This window comes from Nicotiana attenuata, chromosome 7 (genome assembly GCF_001879085.1).
Source record: "Nicotiana attenuata strain UT chromosome 7, NIATTr2, whole genome shotgun sequence".
Classification (NCBI taxonomy): Eukaryota; Viridiplantae; Streptophyta; class Magnoliopsida; order Solanales; family Solanaceae; genus Nicotiana; species Nicotiana attenuata.
In genome coordinates, this window is record NC_031995.1 from 27,541,952 (window position 1) to 27,562,916 (window position 20,965).

The window sequence follows — 20,965 nt, forward strand, 5'->3', positions numbered from 1 at the left end:
TGAGGGGTAAGGAGAGAGAAACGTGAGATATATGGATACCTTTAATTAAGAAGTAAAAACTGCCCATTAATTAGATATGGATACCTTTAGTTAAGGAGTAAAAACAACCCATTAATTAGACCATTAATTAAGCATGGTATAGGATTGGTAATTTGGTATACTAAGTATAATTTACTCAAACTTTAAACATGTAGGGTAAAAAGGTTTCCTATGTGGTATAGGAATGTAAAAAAATTATATGACCTGTTCCGATTTTTGTGCAGCCCAGAAACTTTGATACTTATCATGATGCAATTTCACGACTTTCAAATTCTAAACTCATTTACTATTCAAATTTTATGATTTAGTGTGATGTTATTTATATCAAACTAAACTTTCAATCATTTTAAGTTTAATATTTTCTTCTATTACTAATAGTGGTATATCAAATTAAACTTTCAATCATTTAATGTTACTTAATGCATCTCTTTTATGCTATAATATAATATGATATGCATGTGAACATATCTTTCCTATTGAACCAAAAGAAGGAACAAAGGAAGTGAAGAAGAATTTTTAGGTAAGTTTGGAACAATAAAAAAATAGATAATAATCAATGTGGGAAATGACAGGAGTTACCCTTAAGAGAGTGTTGGTTCTTTGTAGTGGTGTGCATTCGATTTATCGATTCGATTTTGACCCTTATCGATAATTACTTATCGATTATCGATTTGTACATATGCTTATCGTTATCGTTTCAATAAGGTTTCGATTTTTTCGATTTCGATTTATCGATTTTGGGGCTTATCGATTCGGTTATCGATTACACCAATAAGAAAATTTGCGGGATTCCACAGAAAGTATATCACTATAAACACGCCTAACTAATATGGACCAAAAGAAGCTAAAATAAGACGAACACCGTTTATAACATAAAAATTGTGTCAACAAGCACATGCAACGAAACTAAAGTAAGGGATCAAATGTATGCCACCAACACTCCAACGGTATAAAAAAAAATGCATCATCACGGCTAATTCTATTTTCCATTAATTTGAACTTCATCCTTGAGCTTTAAATATGATCATTCCTTAAATGTGGTAGATGAAATAATAGGGTTAGGGACTTAGGGTAAAGAAAGAGTATTATAGAATAAGGGAAAAAAAATTTAAAAAAAAAACCTAAAAACAAAAATTTAAAAAAATTAATTTTTTTTTTAGTATTTCTTATCGGTTTATCGATAAACCGATAAACCGAAGAGAACAAAATCGAAATCGAAATCGATAAATCGATAAACCGATAACAAATAATCAATTCGATTTATCGATAAACCGATTCGAATGTACACCCCTAGCTCTTTGAGTCCAAAAAAATCACATTTTGGTTCCAGAGAATGTTGTGTTTCCGGGAACATCCAGAGAGAATGATTTGACCAATTGCCGTTTGCTACACGAACATGTGAACAAACATGAATGACAGAATATGATTTTCATATTTAATAAATATTTGCAAACAATACTATAAGATTTCTCTTGAATAACACATGCAAATTCTGTTAATCCGGTAAGACTTACAAATAATTGAACACTCATACAAGTTGTGCTAACCCAACAAGTGATGGACTTGTGTGTTGAAAAGGAAATAAAGGGACTGGTCTGCCAATTATCACAAGGGTTGCCATTAAAAGACATGTCACAATCTGGTCCCTCTGGTCTTTAAAATGACAATAGGACCTAAAAATGACTAATCTTACCTACTTCCATTATTTCCCTCAATTAGATTACCTCTATAATAATAGTAAGAATTATTTATGGGTGCTTAAGGGAAAGAAAGACAGGCAAAAAGTAAAAGAAAAACGTGGAGATATCCAGGGGTGTTCATAAAAACCCAAAAAATCGAACCAAATCGAAAACCAAATCAGACCGATCAAAAAAATTGATACTTTTGGTTTGGTTTTGAGTTTTAAAAATCGATCAAATTTGGTTTGGTTTTGGTTTTAATAAAAAAATAACCGAAAAAAATCGAACCAAACCGACTATAGGGATAGCTATTTCAAATTTATTATTACACCTATATTTATGTATATTTTTATACAAAGTTTCAAAAAATTTATGGTGAATGTTAATCGTATGCACTTTTAGTACATTTCTTTACCTTTATATTCTAGTTTGATTGGTAGTTTTCTTTTGTTAAGTGTAAGAATCCATTTCATGTTAAAAAAAATATATTTTTAATTGAATCCTTAAATTATTCATGACTATTTGATTCAATTATCATCAATATATTTTAGTAAATAATAGATTTCTCAAAGGGCAATTGATTTGATAGTGTTACGTTTAAAATGTGGTCTCCAGAATATGTGTTTGGTAGTGTATGTCTTATATTTAAGAAAAAACCGATAAATAACCGAAAAAACCGAAAAAACCGACGTAAACCGAATCGAGAAAAAACTGACCTAATTGGTTTGGTTTGGTTCTAATATTTGAAAAACCGACTTACTTGGTTTGGTTTATTTTTAAGAAAACATCGATCCAAACCGAACCATGAACACCCCAGAGATATCAATGTTTAACGCCATTCTCTCTTCTGTCCTAGCTAGGAACCACATATGTCCTCCTTCACGGGAACGAATATCGCACATGTACCACCGAGGTACAAAAATGGATGAGATTTTTTTTTACTCTTAATTAAAGATCTTCTTTATTATTCTTAAAATAAAAAAAAGTTCAGGTAAGAAGTGCTTTTCCCTCAGTAAATTTCAGATATTAAATAATTAAATGATAACAAAAAAAATATCATACATGTAATTTTCTACCAGCTATAATGTATGGTTAGTGGGTGCGTGCAAATAATTGACCTGCAAGAGCCATTCATAGCCAAGATTTTTTTAGTTTAAATTTATGTACGAATAAAATATTTATATAACTTATAAGATAATTATAAATAAATATTTATTATAATTAATAACTTGTATAAATAGTAGTAGTAATTAATTAGTTATAATAAATTAAACAACACTGATAGTGTAAAAGTTTTTACGCTATTAATCCCTAAGTTCATCTTTTTCATGTAAAGAGACTTTAATATTTAATTAGTGTTTGCAAATAATTTGAAGATTATTTTAGTCAGTTTAATGAAAATATCTTAGCAAATAATTGGAAGTATAGTTTGCTTTGACAAGATTTTCCTTTTGGTATGGTGTAGCAACAGTACGGTAAAGACAGTGAGTTGGGTTTTTCTCTTTGGAGATTTTTAAAGATCAAAACTTTTGGGGTGTCAAAAATTTGATGGTTTCTTTAGCTTCGTCTCAAACTCTTGAAATTTGTAAAGATGTAGCTGGAATCGCCGGTACACCTCATTTTCTCTCTGAATTACTGCCTCTCGATCTTTTCATAAAGATTTGGTGTTTTTGCAAACTTTTTCTTGCAATTTTCCCTGTTTGGATAGCTAGATGAGTCGAAGATAATTCTGAAATCTTCATTGAAAAACTCGTTTGACAAAATGATGTTACTTTCTGGAAGATAAATTAAGATAGCAAAAGTGAACACCTTTAATTTGCTAATAGAATTGGTGAAGGTGTTAAGTGTTTGCTTCGTTTTATAGTCCAAACTGGAAATTGTAGTTTAAAATATTTCAAAGGCGTTGATCATCAATCTGCTGGTGTCTAGTGACAAGAGTAACGTATGCTGTTAGTTTACATTACAGTCATACATTATCGATATTGTTTTGCTCTAAACCTCTGAATCTTTCCCATAATCCAAGGTTAAGCCAGTAAATTTTAGCCCGATTTGCTCCAGCTTTCGCTTAAGTACTTTTTCTATTACTTCTTTCAAAAAGTGTAAGAAAAAAATGTGTGTGTGTATTATATACCTATACCTTATTCAATAAGTGATTGGTACAATAAAGAAGTTATTTTTATGTTGTAATTTACAGAACTAAACTCTGATGAAAATATTATACATAAGTTTGATAGTGAGCAAACAGTGTTGTTCTGTAATGGTGTCTAACTTTTAGGCCTAAAGCAATCTTAGAAGCTCTATTTGAGCTAAAACTTTTTTTAGATTAAACGCTTGATGAAGTGGTTTTCATGAACGCATTGGAGTTCTATGCAATCCCTTAAAAATGAAATAGATTGTAAAGGAACAATGAGATATACCCTTTATTTCCTTAGCTCACTCGTCCGTTGCAAAGGTTTCCCTTTTTTCGCTAAAGGAGGTTAGCAAAGTTATTCTTGAGCTTTATAGTGACTGGGGAGAAAGGATTACTAATCTTGGCTGCTTTTTTCAGGGAATATATTTGCTTTTGGATTGTTTCTGTCTCCAATGTGAGTTTTAAGCTTTGCATCCTTCGATTTGCTTTAAGACACTTCTACAATGTAGAAAACAACGTTTACCACGTAGCCAATTATTCTTTTATCTTTATTTTCAGACCTACATTCAGGAGAGTAATCAGAAATCAATCAACCGAACAGTTCTCGGGGTTGCCATACTATAGTAACGTATATGGGCTATTGAACTACTTGATCTGTGCCTGGTATGGCACGCCTCTCATATCTCCTGACAATTTGTTGGTTACAACCGTCAATTCAGTTGGTGCTGTTTTTCAACTTGCCTATATTGTACTTTTTGTGATGTCTATAGAGAAAGAGAAAAAGGTTAAGAATCCTCTTTTGTATTTTGATTTAAAGCAGTTTTCAAGATTTTCAGATGTTGCACTTGTTTATATCTTAACATTTTAATTTATATGCCCATTGATGTTGTTTGTAGTTCAGGATGCTGGGATGGATACTCACAGTCTTTGGCCTATTCTCAATTATTGTAATTGGAAGCTTGCTTATAGTTGACCTTCAACTCCGACGCATCATCATGGGCTCCCTGAGTTGTGCTTCCCTCATATCAATGTTTGCTTCCCCACTCTTTATTATTGTATGTATTATCGTTGACATTCAGATTCTCTATGAATATTAATATCAAGTTCTTATTCTCTTATGTGTTTTTCCACTGATTCATTGACTAACTCGTCTTCCAGAATCTGGTGATCAGGACCAGGAGCGTCGAATTCATGCCGTTTTACCTATCCCTCTCTACCTTCCTAATGAGTGCCTCTTTCTTTTTGTATGGAACTTTCAGTTTCGATCCTTTTATATATGTGAGTTTCTTTCTCCTCACTTACATTATAGAAGGAGGGCAAAAAGGAAAGCGGCCCTGGGCGTGATAGGCTCTTTTATTTATACAGAAGTACAAACATTTTACCTTCTTTTGTCTCGCCTGTCTCATGCATGATTTCTACTTGGATTTCAGGTACCAAATGGCATAGGAACAGTTTTAGGAGTTGTACAATTGCTTTTATTTGCATATTACAGAAATTCTTCAAGAGGAGACTTTACTGAAGGCTTTATAGTGTCTTATTAGTGAACTTCTCAGAAAAAAATTAAAAAGAAAATAGTGTCTTATCCGTGAAACAACACCTTTGGGGGAAAGGTAAATGCTCGATCACTTAAGCATCTGTTCATCCAAAGAATCGAATACTAATAATCTCTAAATGTGCATTCTGTTAAATAAGGAGTATAGTTTCTGATTTGTATGTTTCCCTTTATTCTGTCCTAGGTGAGAATAAGCGCGCACTAGGTCGCGTGGAGAATGATGAGAATGCCAAGCTCAAGGTGATGGCAGTTTCCTAGTCATTGAACGCCTTAAACTATACCTGGTTCCTAAATAGTACAGTATCTGTTTTCTGCATATATTCTGCAAAGTTGAAATAGGAGAACTTTGTGGATCTGCAATGCATGTTTTTATATTGTTCCTGTTTTCCTTTTTTAAACTCATTCTTCTGATATGGATGGAATGAAAACTTAGAATTACTTCAGAAACAATGTAATTGAACGTAGCACATATAATTGTGATTAAATTTGCACATTTCTTGTTCTACACTAGAAATAACGCTAAAGAACTATGACTTTTTTCACCAAAGTCATATAACTATGTTTTCTTACACAAAAATCATAAAGCTTCTACTAACTCACACAAAAATTATAATGACCGAAAAATACAACTTTTCAGTAGTATTTTCTTATTCCGTGGTTTTTGATTTTTTATTTTCAATCTAATAAATAAAAATTCAATTAAAATAGGAATGACTCAACCCGACTTAACCCACCCGACCCAATAACCATATATATTGTAAGGACCCGACCAGTCGTTTTGCTTTTTAGATTCTCGTTCCCCTATTTAACACTTCTCGTATGTGTTTTTACTATTTTATGACTTGTGGGGATGGTTGGTTTGGTTTTGGAAGGGTTCCGGTTGAATTTGGAACACTTAGTTCCTTAAGAGTGGCCTAAGGGGATCAAGTTTGACTTGAGTCAATATTTTGAGTAAATGACCTCGGAATCGGGATTTGATGGTTCCAATAGGTTCGTACGACGATTTGGACTTGGGCGTGTGTTCGGATCGAGTTTCGGGTGATCTGGGACCGTTTCAGATCTTAATGTTGGAAGTTGGCGCCTTGAAGGTTTAGAGTTTCTTAAATTTGGGTTGAAGTAGACTTTGGTCTTATCGATGTCCGTTTGAGATTCCGAGCCTGGGAATAGGTTCATATGGTGATTTGTGACTTGTGCGTAAAATTTGGCGTCATTCCGAGCTGTCTAAGTATGATTCGTCGCGCTCGGAGCTAGTTTAAGAAGTTTGAAGTTCATAAGTTGATTAACTTTGTTTTAGGGTGTGATTATTAGTTTTGATGTTGTTTTATGTATTTCAAGGCTTCGAGCAGGTCCGTATCATATTTATGAATTTGTTGGTACAGTTGGACGGGGTCCCGGGTGGCTCGGGTGAGTTTCGGACCACCCAGAGTTAAGTCCAAATTGTAGAAAATGCCGATTCTGGTTTCCTTCTTAGCAAACGCGGAGATGGTATCGCATTCGCAATGATGGAATTGGGGACCGAATCATTTTATACTTCGCGTTCGCGAAGATTGGGTCGCTTTCACGATGGCTTAGGACCAATGGCCTTTGCGTTCGCGATGGCAGTCCCGCCGTTCGCATAGAAGGGACTGGGTCTGGGGTTAGTTGGTCTTTGCCTTCGCGTTCGCGAAGGGTGGAACACCTTCACGAAGATAAGGTTGGGCTAGCCTTTGCGATCGCGAAGACAAGGTCGCGTTCGCAAAGAGCCTTTTCTGGGCGTGACAGATTTTTGCCTTCGTGATCGCGAAGAAGGAATGTCTGGGTAGTGACTTAATTTAAAAAGGGACATAGGCCATTTTCTTCATTTCTCACATCTCTTCGCCGATTTTGGAGCTCTTGGAGAGGGATTTTTCACCTAGCATCTTGAAGTAAGTAATTTCTACATAATGTGAGTTTAATACATAGATTATGGATAGATTTTAACATAGAAATTGTAGAAATTTTGGGATTTTGTTGAAAAATCTAGGATTTGGTGAAAAGGGGATTAGACCACGAAGTTGATTACGGAATTGAGTAGATTTTATATATTTGAGTTCGTAAGGTCATGGGTTACATTTATCTACGAAAATTTTCGGAATCCGGGGACGTGAATTTTCCAACTTGGGTTGAGTGATTACTTTAATAGTTATATTATGAACTTTTGAGCATATGTTGATTAGTTTGTACGACTTTTGGCTAGTTTCGGGTTGCTCGATGTTATTTTGAGGCTATTAGTGTAGTTTAAGGGCCGAGAAGAGGACTTGCAAGCGAGATAAGTTTCTTGCCTAACATTGTAAGAGGGAATTAATCTCGTAGGTATTTATATTGTTATTTGTTAATAATTGTGAGTGTTACGTACGCACGAAGTGACGAGAGTATGTACGTAACTAAAAATCATGTTTATGTCCGGGTAGACTTAGGACATTATCACGCAATACTTGTATTATTATTGATGATAGAAAATTATGCTCCTTTATGTGCCTAACATGGTGTTGTCAACGTATGTCCCGACGTCCGAAGAGTTTCCTTATTCTTGTGGATCGAGCTGGACGCCTCGACAATATATATATATACATACGATGAGATGCATCCGTGGATCGGGCCGTACGACCTCGGTAGTGTATGTAGGCGATTATTATGGATATGGCCGTACGACCTCGGCATAACTCGTGCGCGTGATTTCGCTAGGAATCCAGTTATACTTGATATTTCCTCCCTGACTTGAGAATTTAAAATTACTTGATGACTCTTATTTGTTGAAATTTGCATGTGATAATTGGAGATTTTAAATTGATATATAGTTAAAGAATTACTTATTTATTGTTCCTTATTTCATTGTTATTGTTGTACTCCATACCTATTTATAATTCTTGCAATTTATTTATTGATCACTAGTAAGTATCGATGTCGACCCCTCGTCAGTACTTCTTCGAGGTTAGACTAGATACTTACTGAGTATAAGTGATTTACGTACTCATGCTACACTTCTGCATAAATTGTGTAGGTATTGAGGCATGTACATCTGGTATCCTTTCGGTTGCTCATCCACATTATCCCGAGTCCTAGTGGTGAGCTGTTTCCCATGCTCCGTTCTGCAGCACCCGGAGTCTCCTCTTTGTTGTATTTACTATTTTTGTCTATTTTATTTCAGACAATAGTATAGGGGTTTTGTATATTCTACTTGATTGCCCGTGCACTTGTAACATCGGATTTTGGGAATCACTAGTAGATGTTACTTTGTTACTATTTCATTTTCATGTCTTATGAGTTATATCACCATAATAATCTTTTATACTTAGTTTCCTTATAAATTAAAAATTCATGTGTTTAAAGGTAATAAAATGAGTAATTTATTTGATAGTTCACCGACGGTTATGTTGGGCGTCATCACGGCCTATAGTAGGTCTGGGAAATTTCCCACTAGAACAGAATATTTGTGATTTGTAGAAAATAAGTAAAAGAGAAAGAGATGAAAATCTGATGTTGCATTTCATTTTGGAGATAATATGGGTATTTATAATACCTCTAGAAGTCTATTGGAACTAAAAGGCTCATTTCTTCATAACAGACACCTTTTAAAACCACTAGTCACCTATTTTGAATTCAAAAATTTTTTTGTTAAAAAACGTTTTTCTGAAATTAATTTAAAAACATATTTAATTAATTAATAAAATATAGGTGACTAAAATAATAATTTCGGGATATTTAATTGGCTCGGGTGCCCAAGTGCCCAATCTTGTCTTTAATAATATAGTCAAATTTTAATTTCTCTCCAAAACATCCTTTAAAATATTCATACTATATAAGACAAAGCAGTGCTTTTAAACACTTTTTGTTATAAAATCTTTAGTAAATGTGGATGTCCACTACTCCCACTACTTTCACCCATAATGTAAATAACCTCCAACTACTCATCACTATTATGATTGTAACTCCCACAACCTCCATAACCCCTCCCCATGATCTTCCCCCATGATCTCAATTGTTACTGTCATGTTTAAGACAATCATTTTGTAACCTTCTGTGTAATAGTATAAATAGAGGCATGAAATGTGATATGGGATACACTTAAACACTTGATGAAATAAGAAAGTTATCTCTTCTTCTCTTATTTTACTTATCTACTTGTTTTATATTGTTACTTTGAACTACATTTCTTAGCACGTTATCAACACGAAGTTGAGCTCTTTCGTTGTTCAGGTATATTTGTTCATTTTGTTTTCTTCATTGTATATTTTTGATTCCATGATTAGTATCTTTAACATGCAGTTTTATAATTTCTCACATCTCTAGATATGTGTAAAAATAAAGAATTCTATTGTCACGACCCGGATTTTCCACCCTCGGAAGTCGTGATGGTGCCTACTCGTGAAAGCTAGGCAAACCAACTATTAAGGTTTTAATCCATTAGCAATCAACCCAAACAGATATAAACAATAACTAAAGCGAAACAGATGAAAAGTGCGGAAGAGTTATAACAAATTCAAATAATCCAATACATGTTACCCACCAATCTGATGTCAAAAATTCATGAACATCTACGAATTTCTACAAACACTTGTCTAGAAAGAAAAGTACAACTATTCTCGGAATGAAAAGACACAACAGAAAGCTAAAATAGGGAAGGGGGACTTTAGGCTCTGCGGACGCCAGCAGATCTACATTGGTCTCCCTAGACTGAAGGCAGCTACCTCAGCTACTCACCGGGTCCCACACCAAAATCTGCACAAAAGAGTGCAAAGTGTAGCATCAGTACAACCGACCCCATGTACTGAGTAAGTGTCGAGCCTAACCTCGGCGGAGTAGTGACGAGGCTAGGACACGACAACCATATAAACTTGTGCAGTTAAATCATATACAAACAGAATCATAATAACAGGAATCAACAGAATAAGGTGGGAAGGGGACATGCTGCGGGGAATATCAGATTCTAACAATAAACCAATAAAGAAGCATCAATAAAGAACCATAATGAACATCAAATCTATATCAACAAGAATAATGAAATGGTAACACGTGCACGACATCACCCTTCGTGCTTTTACTCTCGTCCTCACCATATGAAACAATAGAAACGGCACGACATCACCCTTCGTGCATTACCTCTCATAATCATGGCACGGCATCACCCTTCGTGCATTACACTCACTCACAATATTATGCACGGCATCACCCTTCGTGCTTTACACTCTTCCTCACCCAAACAATAGAAACAATACGTCCCGACAAGGGAATCAACAATATCAATAATAACATCCCGGCAAGGGAATCATCTATAACCAATCTCGTTTTCAACAATTACTTTACAAAATGAAACTCAACTTGAGTCAATACTCAACAATAGTCAATTACCAAGAAACTTTCATAAGCTTTGTTCAACATTGTTAATCATCAATTTAAGAATGAATGATACATAATAGAGCCACAACAATCATGATATAAGACTCACGGGCATGCTTGACACCAACGTATAGATACTCGACACCACACCTATACGTCGTACTCATACTAAAACATAGCAAATAAGACCACAACTCCTATTCCCTTAAGCTAAGGTTAGGCCAAACACTTAAGATTTAGCCTCAATTACCGCTTTACCTCTCGGTTCCACTTCCAATTCGCGTGTATCTAATCATAATTTACTTAGTAACATCAATAAATGCTAAATAAACACAATTCTAATGCATGAAAATAGATTTCCCATTGTTTTTCCCAAAAAGTAAAAAATCGACCAGGGCCCGCTTGGTCAAAACCCGAAGTTCGAACCAAAACCCGATCACACATTCACCCACGAACTCCAATATGCAATTAGTTTTGAAATCGAACCTCAAATTGAGGTCCAAATCCCCAAAATTTGAAAATCCTTACTCCTACCCAAAAACACCCAATTTTCCATGAAAACCCTAGATTTTGAAGTGAAATTATGTAAAAAGATGGATTAGATTGAAGAAGATGAATTAGAAATTACTTACTTATGATTTGGAGAAGTTTGAGCCTTTAAAAAATCGCCTAAGGATGTTTAGGGTTTGAGAAAGTTGTGAAATGGTGAAAAATCCAGTCTGAAATCCCACTTAACAGGTGCAGTTATCGCAATTGCGAACCTTTTGAAATCTGCTACCTTCGCATTTGCGAAGAATATGTCACATTTGCGACAGAGGGCCCTTCGCAATTCCCAGCCCAGACTTTGCATTTGCGATGAAGGCCTGCCCGGGCTTGGTTCACAATTGCGACACTTTGGTCGCATTTCCCAAGCCTGACCATTTCGCATTTGCGAAGCTTGATCTAGCAATTGCGAGATCAGAGGATTGTGCAAAAATACCAGATGCACAGCTGCATTTTCCTAAGTCCAAATCACCCAGCCTATCCAAAACTCACCCGAGCCCTCGGGGCTCCAAACCAAACATGCACGCAAGCCTAAAAATATCATACGGACTTGCTCGTGCGATCAAATCATCAAAATAACATCAACAACTATGAATTTAACCTCAAATTCATGAAATTCTTGAAGAACATTGAAATTTTTATTTTCTCAACTAAAGGTCCGATTTATACCAAATCAACTCCGATTCTTACCAAATTTCACAGGTTCGACTTAAGTATTATTTTAAACCTGTACCGGGCTCTAGAACCAAAAATATGTGCCTAATACCATCAAGAACACGCATCATTTCATTTCAAAGAGTCTTTATATTTTTCAGCAAACAATTTTCTTTAAAAATTCTTTTCTCGGGCTAGGGACCTCGGAATTCGATTTCGCCCGAGTCCCATATTTTACTACGGACCCTACAGGACCGTCGAAACACTGGTCTGAGTCCGTTTACCCAAAATGTTGAGCGAAGTCAACTTAATTCCATTTTAAAGGCAGAACTTAATATTTTTCTCAAATTTTCACATAAGGGCTTTCCGGCTACACGCCCGAACTGCGCGCGCAAATCGAGGTAGAACAAAAGGAGGTTTTAAGGCCTCAGAACACAGATTTGACTTCTAAAACACGATATGACCTTTTGGGTCATCACATCTATGTTTCTTTATTTTAAGTTATTTGTATGATTGTCATGTGAAAGTTGCTAATTTTCATGTTAATAGAATTGATTGAGAGAAGAATACTTATTTTATGTTGTTCGACATTTAAAATTGTGTTAAAGTTAGAAGACATTTTTGTTCTAGTTAACATCAAAGATATACCAATAATTTGAAGAAACAAATAGTATTCTTTTCTATGGAATTATCACTTTAGTGTATATAGATCACAAATTTGATATTATGTCAATTTTTAAGATTCTTTACGCTATTATCCTAATGATTTCTAATTATTTATCATCTTTGATAGTTTTTACTATGTCGAATTTGTCAAATCTTGAGTTTGTGGCACTTGACATTTCTGGAAAGAATTACCTATCATGGGTTCTCGATGCTGAGATTCACTTAGCCGCTAAAGCCCTTAGTAATACCATTACTCAGGGTAATGAGGCATCAAGCCAAGACACAGCGAAGGCCATGATTTTCCTTCGTCATCATTTGGATGAAGGTTTGAAGGTTGAATATTTGACAGTGAAAGATCCACTTGAACTGTGGACTGGCCTGAAGGAAAGGTATGATCACCTTAAGGCTACGGTATTGCCAAGGGCTCAATATGAGTGGATGTACCTACAGTTGCAAGATTTTACGACCGTAAGTGAGTATAACTCTATCGTATTTCGAATAACTTCCCAATTGAAATTGTGTGGGGATGTTATGAATGATGAGGATTTGTTGTAAAAGACTCTTACGATTTTTCATGCCTCAAATATGGTATTACAGCAGCAATACCGTGAAAGGGGTTTTAAAAAGTATTCTGAATTGATCTCATGTCTTTTGGTGGCTGAGCAACATAATACCCTTTTGCTGAAAAATCATGAAGCTCGTCCCACAGGGTCAGCTCCACTTCCTAAAGCGAATATGGAAGCTAGACGTGATAAGTCTGGAAAAAGATAGAATAATAATCATGGCCGTATGAATGTACGTGGGCATGTCAATGGTAAGAGACGATATAATAGTCGTCATCGTGGTGGTCATGGCAAACGAGAGAACAATATGGGTTCTCAAAAAATCCTTCAAGAGCCAAAAGCGGTAACTGCGACCGCAAAGGTCATTGGAAAATTGAATGCCGTGGACCTGAGCATTTTGTCAGGCTTTATCAAAACTCCATCAAAAGAAAGGCAAATAATATTGGAACATCTTTTGCTAATGCCCCAGCGGAGTCTCACTTGACCTTTAAAAATGATTTTGAGGCAGGGCCTTCAAACAAAAATGATGACAATGCCAAGGCAAATCTTGCTTTGAATGATGATGATTTTGAAGGCCTCGATGATCTTACTCATTTGGAAGTTGAATACTTCTTTGGAGATCAAAACTAAAGTTTGATCATTTTACTAGGGAATGCAATTATGTTGTTATTTTTATTTTCAGTATTTTTTTTTTGTCTCGTTCTAAAGTTTTTATTTTCAAGTAGTACTTGAGTTGTCTTATGTTGTTGTTGGTGTTGTTAGTTTTTCCGTATTTCTCATGATGTACTTTTTTTTTTTATGAAGAAAATAAAATTCCCCAGTCTTCAATTGGATCCAAGATGAGTAATGAAGATTTATGCCTTTTGGATAGTGCTACAACTCACACAATATTAAGAGAAAAGAAATTTTTCTCTTATTTGGTTATGAAAAAGGCCTATGTTAATATAATATCTGGTAGTACAAAGTTAATTGAGGGCTCTGGAAGAGCGACCTTATTACTACCTGGAAGAACGATATTAACTATTGATAATGCATCGTATTGTAGTAAGTCTCAAAGAAACTTCTTGAATTTCAAAGTTATTTGCCAAAATGGCTACCATGTTGAGACATCAAACGAAGGAAATGTTGATTACCTTTATATTACTACAATAAAAACGGGGAAAAAATATGTGCACGAAAAATTACCCGCATTTTTTTATGGGTTGTACCACACAAACATTGGTGTGGTTGAATCACATGCCATAGTAAATAAAGGGTTTACTACTTCTAATGATTTTATCATTTGGCATGACCGGTTGGGCCATCCCGGTTCTAACATGATGCGCAAAATAATGGAGAATTCAAATGGGCACACATTGAAGAACAAGAAGATTCTTCAATTTAAAAAATTCTCTAGTGCTGCTTATTCTCAAGGAAAATTGGTTATTAAACCATCAGCAACTAAAGTTGGGATTGAATTCCCAGCATTTCTGGAACGTATACAGGGTGATATATGTGGGCCTATACAGCCTCCATGTGGACCATTCAAGTATTTTATGGTCTTGATAGACACATCTACAAGATGGTACATGTGTGCTTATTGTCAACTCGTAATATGGCATTTGCGAGGTTGTTGGCCCAAATAATGAGGTTAAGAGGACAATTTCCAGATTATGCAATTAAGACAATTCGTCTTGATAATGCCGGTGAATTTACATCTCAGGCCTTTATTGATTATTGTATGACCACTGGAATAAAAGTTGAGCATCGGGTTGCTCATGTTCATACTCAAAATGATCTAGCAGAATCATTGATTAAACGCCTCCAATTAAAATCTAGACCACTACTAATAAGGACAAATCTTCCCCTTTCAGTGTGGGGACATGCTATTTTGCATGAAGCAGCACTTTTGCGCATAAGGCCAACCAGCTATCCTAAAGTCTCCCCATTATAGTTGGCTTTTGGTCAGAAGCCAAATATTTCCCATCTAAGAATTTTTGAATGTGCGGTATATGTCAATTGCTCCATCACAACGTACAAAGATGGGTCCCCAAATAAGGTTGGGAGTATATGTTAGTTATGAATCTTCTTCTATTATTAAATATTTGGAGCCTTTGACAGGAGATTTGTTTACAACCAGATTTGTTGATTGTCATTTTGATGAATCGATTTTTCCAACATTAGGGGGAGAAAATAAACAGCTGGAAAAAGAGATAGATTTGAACGTATTATCTCTATCTCATTTGGATCCTCGTACAAATCAATGTGAACAAGAAGTTCAAAAGATCATTTATATGCAAAATATTGCAAATCAATTGCCAGATGCATTTACTAACCTTCCACGGGTTACTAAGTCGCATATTCCAGTTGTAAATGCTCCAATTCGAGTTGCTATCCCAGCTGGACAATATGATAGTGCAAATGAGTCTAGGACACGCCTTAAACGTGGTAGACCAATCGGTTCCAAGGATAAGAATCCCCAAAAAAGGAAAGGAGCAAATGATCAAGTTGATCATAACATGGAGGCAATTGCTCAAGAGGAGCATAAAGACATAATAATTGATAAGACCTCACAGGAGGTTCTAGTACATGAAAATGATGAAAATGATGAAAATGAAGAGATCTCAATAAGTTATGTCTCTACGGGAAAAAAGTGGAACCAGAATAATGTTGTTGTTGACAATAAGTTTGCACGTTGCAGTTGAAGTAATGCAACAAGAAGAGGATCTTGAGCCAAAATCTGTCGATGAATGTAGACAGAGAAATGATTGGCCAAAATGGAAAAACGCAATTCAAGCGGAATTGGCTTCACTCGAAAAACGTGAAGTTTTCGGAACAATAGTCCGAACGCCTGAAGGTGTCAAGCCAGTGGGGGTACAAATGGGTTTTTGTGCGAAAACGAAATAAGAAAGGTGAAGTCGTAAGATATAAAGCACGACTTGTGGCATAAGGCTTTTCGCAAAGGCCTGGCATTGATTATATGGAGACATATTCTCCTATGGTAGATGCAATTACCTTCAGGTATCTAATAAATCTGGCAGTCCATGAAAAGCTTGATATGCGGTTGATGGATGTTGTCACAGCCTACTTATATGGCTCATTGGACAATGAATTTTTTATGAAAATCCCTGAAGGATTTAAAGTTCCTGAAGCACATAAAAGTTCAAGAGAAACTTGTTCAATAAAGCTTTAGAAATTCTTATACGGATTGAAGCAATCAGGGAGGATGTGATACAATCGCCTTAGCGAGTATTTGCTAAAGGAAGGGTACAAAAATGACCCTATTTGCCCTTGTATCTTTATTAGGAGATCTGGATCTGAATTTGTCATCATAATTGTGTATGTTGATGACTTGAATATCATTGGCACTTCTAAAGAGCTTCCAAAGGCTGTAGAATGTTTGAAGAAAGAATTTGAAATGAAAGATCTTGGTAAGACAAAATTTTGTCTTGGCCTACAAATTGAGCATGTACCAAATGGAATTTTTGTCCATCAATCAACATACACTGAAAAGGTTTTAAAGCGATTTTACATGGATAATGCACATCCATTGAATACCCCAATGGTTGTGAGATCGCTTGAAATAAATAAAGATCTATTTCGGCCTCAAGAAAATGACGAAGAGCTCGTTGGTGATGAAACTCCATATCTTAGTGCAATTGGGGCACTGATGTATCTTGCCAACAATACCCGACCAGATATTGCTTTTGCAGTAAGCTTATTAGCAAGATTCAGCTCCTCCCCAATAAGAAGATATTGGAGTGGTGTTAAGCATATATTTAGATATCTTCGGGGAACTATAGATATGGGATTGTTTTATTCTAATGAATTCAAGTCAGAATGATTGGCTATGCCGATGCAGGTTATTTGTCTGATCCTCATAAAGTCCGATCTCAAACAGGATATTTATTTACATATGGAGGTAAAGCTATATCATGGCGTTCAATGAAACAAACAATAGCTGCCACATCTTCAAATCATGATAAGATAATAGCCATTCATGAAGCTAGTCGGGAATGTGTTTGAGAACAATGATTCAACATATTCAGGAAACGTGTGGCTTACTTATGAAAAAGGATAATCCAACTACACTATATGAAGACAATGCTGCTTGCATCGCTCAACTGAAAGGAGGATACATCAAAGGAGACATAACAAAGAACATTTCACCAAAGTTCTTTTTCACGCATGATCTTCAGCAAAATGGTGAAATTAATGTTCAACAGATTCATTCATGTGAAAATTTGGTTGATCTGTTCACCAAGGCATTACCAACCTCAACATTTGAGAAGTTAAGACAAAAGATTGGAATGCGGCGTCTTCGAGAACTAAAGTGATGTTTTCATGAGGGGGAGTAAGAGCGTTGTACTCTTTTTCCCTTAGCCTAGGTTTTGTCCCACTGGGTTCTCCTGGTAAGGGTTTTAACGAGACAGCAAATAAAGCGTATTACAGATATGTGTACTCTTTTTCCTTCACTAAGATTTTTTTCCCACAGGGTTTTTTCTTAGTAAGGTTTTAACGAGGCATATTATCTATTTTTGGACATCCAAGGGGGAGTGTTATAAAATCTATAGTATATGTGGATGTCCACTACTTCCACTACTTTCACCCATGATGTAAATAACCTCCCACTACTCATCACTATTATGATTGTAACTCCCACACCTCCATAACTCTTCCCCCATGATCTCAATTGTTAATGTCATGTTTAAGACAATCATTTTGTAACCTTCTATGTAATAGTATAAATAGAGGCATGAAATGTGATATGGGATACACTTGAACACTTGATGAAATAAGGAAGTTATCTCTTCTTCTCTTATTCTACTTGTTTTATATTGTTACTTTGAGCCACATTTCTTAACACTTTTTTTTTCTTTCTTTTTCCAATAAGGGACAAAACAAACTCTTCTCAAATACTCTCGTCAAACAATCAACATACTAGTAATTCAAGTTTTAAGATGCAGTTTTTAGTACTAGTTATTATGTAATCACGTAGCAGCTGCATTGGTAAACACGAACGTAATTTAGTCAATTTTAATGCATAATAATGACATTCCACTAAGTATCTCATCATATCATGTGTATATATCCAAAGTTCATACATGTTAGCACAAAAGAAAGTTAAAACTTTTTTGAATATCCAAAATTAATCCATTGAACTCTAATACCCTTGAGGAGTTATTATAGTTAATAGTAAGGAAAGGGCCAAAACTATGATTTGGTACAAAAATACCTTTCGTCTACCTATTGAACCAAAAATATCTCACTGTTATCTTTCTAGCTCACTTATGTCCCTATGACTAAAGGTCAATGCCAAATTAAAAAAAAAATAGTTTATTTGAATTACATATGGCAAATATTTATTGGTCCAATTTTAAATAATAATCCCAATTAAATGAACTCACTCTTAACCTTTTCTTTACCCAACCCCAAAATCCGGCCCATCTACAAAAATGGCCAAACTCTTGATTGTTAAAAAAACTAACTTCTCCATCTTTTTAACTCTACCATCACCATAGCTGCTTCCACCCCCTTCCTTCCATAACAATCATACTGTTCCCACAATCATGATTCTCATGTTTTCTCTATTCCTACATATTTGAACAATAACAACAAGAATATTGTGCTAATCGAAAAGGTCCAGTTAGAAAATCTTTTTTTTCCCGATTTGATGTCCTTTTTTGGTTGTAAACTTAAGATTTTGCTTGAAGAGGAGTACCTATGCCATAAATTTTTTCTTTTCTACAATAAATTATCATTTGGCCAACAACTTATTAAGAGTTTGCAAAACTAACTAAAATTATGAAGAAAAAGCTTGACTATTCCGGAATTTAAAGCCCATGAATTCATAATGGCTTCTTTGATTATCTTATGTGAAAAAAGAAAAAGAAAAAAAGATTTACCATTATAAGTGGGTGTTTGGACATCCAAACGGGCTCTAAGTGACATTTGAATATGAAAATTAAGTTCTTTTGACGAACATGTTCAAAAAATGACAGCTCCAGTGGTAAATATAAAATGAAGAAGATGATAAAAATATGAAAAAAGGACCAAAACTACCCCTAGACTAAAATACGGTGGCAGCGTGTTTGCTATGGAGGAAGGGGGATGGTGGCAACTATGATGGTGCTAGAATTGGAAATAGAGAAGAACTTTTTTGACAATCAAGAGTTTGGCCATTTTTTAAGGCATGTCGAATTTTTAGGTTGGGTAAAAAAGTGGATTAAGAGTGGGTTTATTTAATTAGGGTCAGAAGCGGATCTAGGATTTCCGAAGGATGAGTTCACCATTACTTTTTAAAAACAAATTAAACAAAAAAGTTGGTAGAGGATTCGATCCCTGACCTTAAGGTTATTGGAAATAAGTAACCAAAACCAGTGCACCACTTCATCTCTTTTGACCATGGGTTCCATGAAATATATATATATATATATATATATATATTTATTTATTTATTTATTTATCTTTGCCAAATTATGTACATCATTTCTATACTTTAACCCGAGGACCACGAGTTCACGTGAATCATATTTTACACTGTAGATCCGCCTTTGATTGGGGTCATGATTTAAAATTATTGGACCAATAAAAAGTTGCCACGTATAATTTAAGTAAACCTTTTTATTTTATCTAGCATTGACCATTAATCATAGGGGTATAAGTGAGCCAGAAAGATAACGGTGAGGACATCTTTGGCTCAATAGGTAGACGGAGGGCATATTTGCACCAAATTAAATAGTCTGAGGACAGTTTTGATCCTTCTCCGTTAATAATATTGCTCTCGATAAGTGGCATCAGAATTGTTCGTTAAAAGGAAAAAAATGACACAAATTAAAATTTTGAGTTTTGATTTTATTTGTTTGTTTGGGTAATTTTAGCACAAAAAGAATACCCAAATAAATACTGTTGGTAAATTCATAAAAAAGTTTCAAACAAACACCACCTAGGCACCTATAAGTGTTAAAACAAATTAAAAAGATACTCAATTGAAAGAAATAAAGTTCGTTGAAAAAATAAAATAAATAAAGTTCAAAAAGGTTGCATATGAAAAGGAAATAAAGGGACTGGTTTGCCAATTATCACAAGCGTTGCTTCACAATCTGGTCCCTCTGGCCTTGAAAATGACCCAAAAATGACTAATCTTTCCCTTTATTTCATTTCCGTCAATTAAATTACCACTATAGTTGGAATGGTGCTTAAGGAAATAAAGATCAAGACAAATGACAAAAGGAAAAACGTGCAATTGTCAATGACACAAACCAATTTCTCTTCTATATCTAACTAGGAACCACAAAATGCCCTCCTTTTATGGAAATGAATATCGAACAATAAATGAAATTTTCTGCAAGCTAATTAATGTAGGCTGGTGGGTATTGGCCGAGGTCCCAGGACACAAAATGATTGAGGTATAATTTCTGAAATCATCATTTAACTTTCATTTTATTGCATTAAAGTTAATAATGTATTGTGTAATACTCCCTCCGGTCCAAAATAAGTGATTTTTTGGATGTTTTCATACAGATTAAGAAATTCACCTTTTAGCATTAATTAACAATTGAATTGACCATACTAACCTTTACTATCTCACATAAACACTCCTAATACATATTCCAACACAATTTACTCCAAGGACAATGTAGGAAAAAAATAATTAATTCATTCTTGAAATCTGGAAAAATCACTTATTTTGGACCGCAAGAAAAAGGCCAAAAAATCACTTATTTTGGACCGGAGGGAGTAATAAAATTACTCAATTTTTCTTAAGTATAACAGGGAGCCATTATATATATATATATATATA

General features: G+C 34.9%; 2 protein-coding genes across 2 annotated transcripts; both read left to right on the forward strand.

Moving 5' to 3' along the window:
- LOC109228854 (bidirectional sugar transporter SWEET2-like) lies at positions 3,121-5,894 on the forward strand. The gene is made up of 7 exons (XM_019394092.1): positions 3,121-3,327; positions 4,267-4,303; positions 4,408-4,633; positions 4,746-4,904; positions 5,008-5,127; positions 5,280-5,459; positions 5,586-5,894. Exons 1-6 carry the CDS (start codon positions 3,267-3,269, stop codon positions 5,388-5,390), a joined length of 714 nt encoding a protein of 237 aa, XP_019249637.1. The 5' UTR covers positions 3,121-3,266; the 3' UTR covers positions 5,391-5,459; positions 5,586-5,894.
- Positions 12,755-13,812, forward strand: LOC109229917. The gene is made up of 3 exons (XM_019395461.1): positions 12,755-13,087; positions 13,217-13,374; positions 13,587-13,812. The coding sequence occupies exons 1-3, from the start codon at positions 12,755-12,757 to the stop codon at positions 13,810-13,812; spliced, it is 717 nt and encodes a 238-aa protein (XP_019251006.1).